This window comes from Buceros rhinoceros, unplaced genomic scaffold (genome assembly GCF_000710305.1).
Source record: "Buceros rhinoceros silvestris isolate BGI_N320 unplaced genomic scaffold, ASM71030v1 scaffold33214, whole genome shotgun sequence".
NCBI lineage: Eukaryota > Metazoa > Chordata > Aves > Bucerotiformes > Bucerotidae > Buceros > Buceros rhinoceros.
In genome coordinates this window covers 18,119-18,622 of record NW_010409827.1, presented here as the reverse complement: position 1 = coordinate 18,622, position 504 = coordinate 18,119, and the positions used below count along the sequence as shown (strand labels likewise).

The following is a 504-nucleotide window of genomic DNA, read 5'->3' as shown; positions in this document are numbered from 1 at the left end:
GCTGAACCTGACATCTGGGACCCAGCTCCGCTGCCCCGGGGAGGGAGGGGTGGAGTAATTCGTCCCTCAGCTGGCATCGGGGGCTGCTGCGCAAGCAGAACGTGCTGCTCTCGGCTTTGGACTCAGTGTCAGCAGCTCCCGGAAGGATTTGATTGCTAGGGAAGGTATAAATTTCCTCTCTGCAGACACCGGCAGCTGCTGGTATTTCACATCCTCAGCTGATTTCTGCGCCTTTAGCTGATATTGATGTTGCTGCAGAAACGCTAAGGGGTGGTGCTGGGCTGTGTACCTTGACTGGGAATAGCACAAAGAGGAGACAAACTCATCTCTCTTCCTCAAAGAGTGTCAGGCATTGCTCGGAGAACAGACAAGACACAACCACTTGAGCACCCAAGCCCCTGGAACACGCTCCTTCCCCTTCGCCCAGGTAAGGAAGGACCCCTCTGCTCCAGCCTGTCCTGGGGCTCGCGTGAGCCGGCAGCCAGGGCTCTCTGCAGCCAGCAC

At 57.5% G+C, this 504-nt stretch overlaps 1 protein-coding gene across 1 annotated transcript in view; it reads right to left on the bottom strand.

Moving 5' to 3' along the window:
* The window catches only part of LOC104492757 (oxysterol-binding protein 2-like), a gene marked incomplete at its 3' end in the record, with an annotated part of 13,300 nt that overhangs the window by 5,274 nt on the left and 7,522 nt on the right, over window positions 1-504 (bottom strand). The window contains exon 6 of the mRNA XM_010135347.1: window positions 265-276. Within this exon, the coding sequence (XP_010133649.1) occupies window positions 265-276 (12 nt within the window). The remainder of the gene's footprint in view (window positions 1-264; window positions 277-504) is intronic.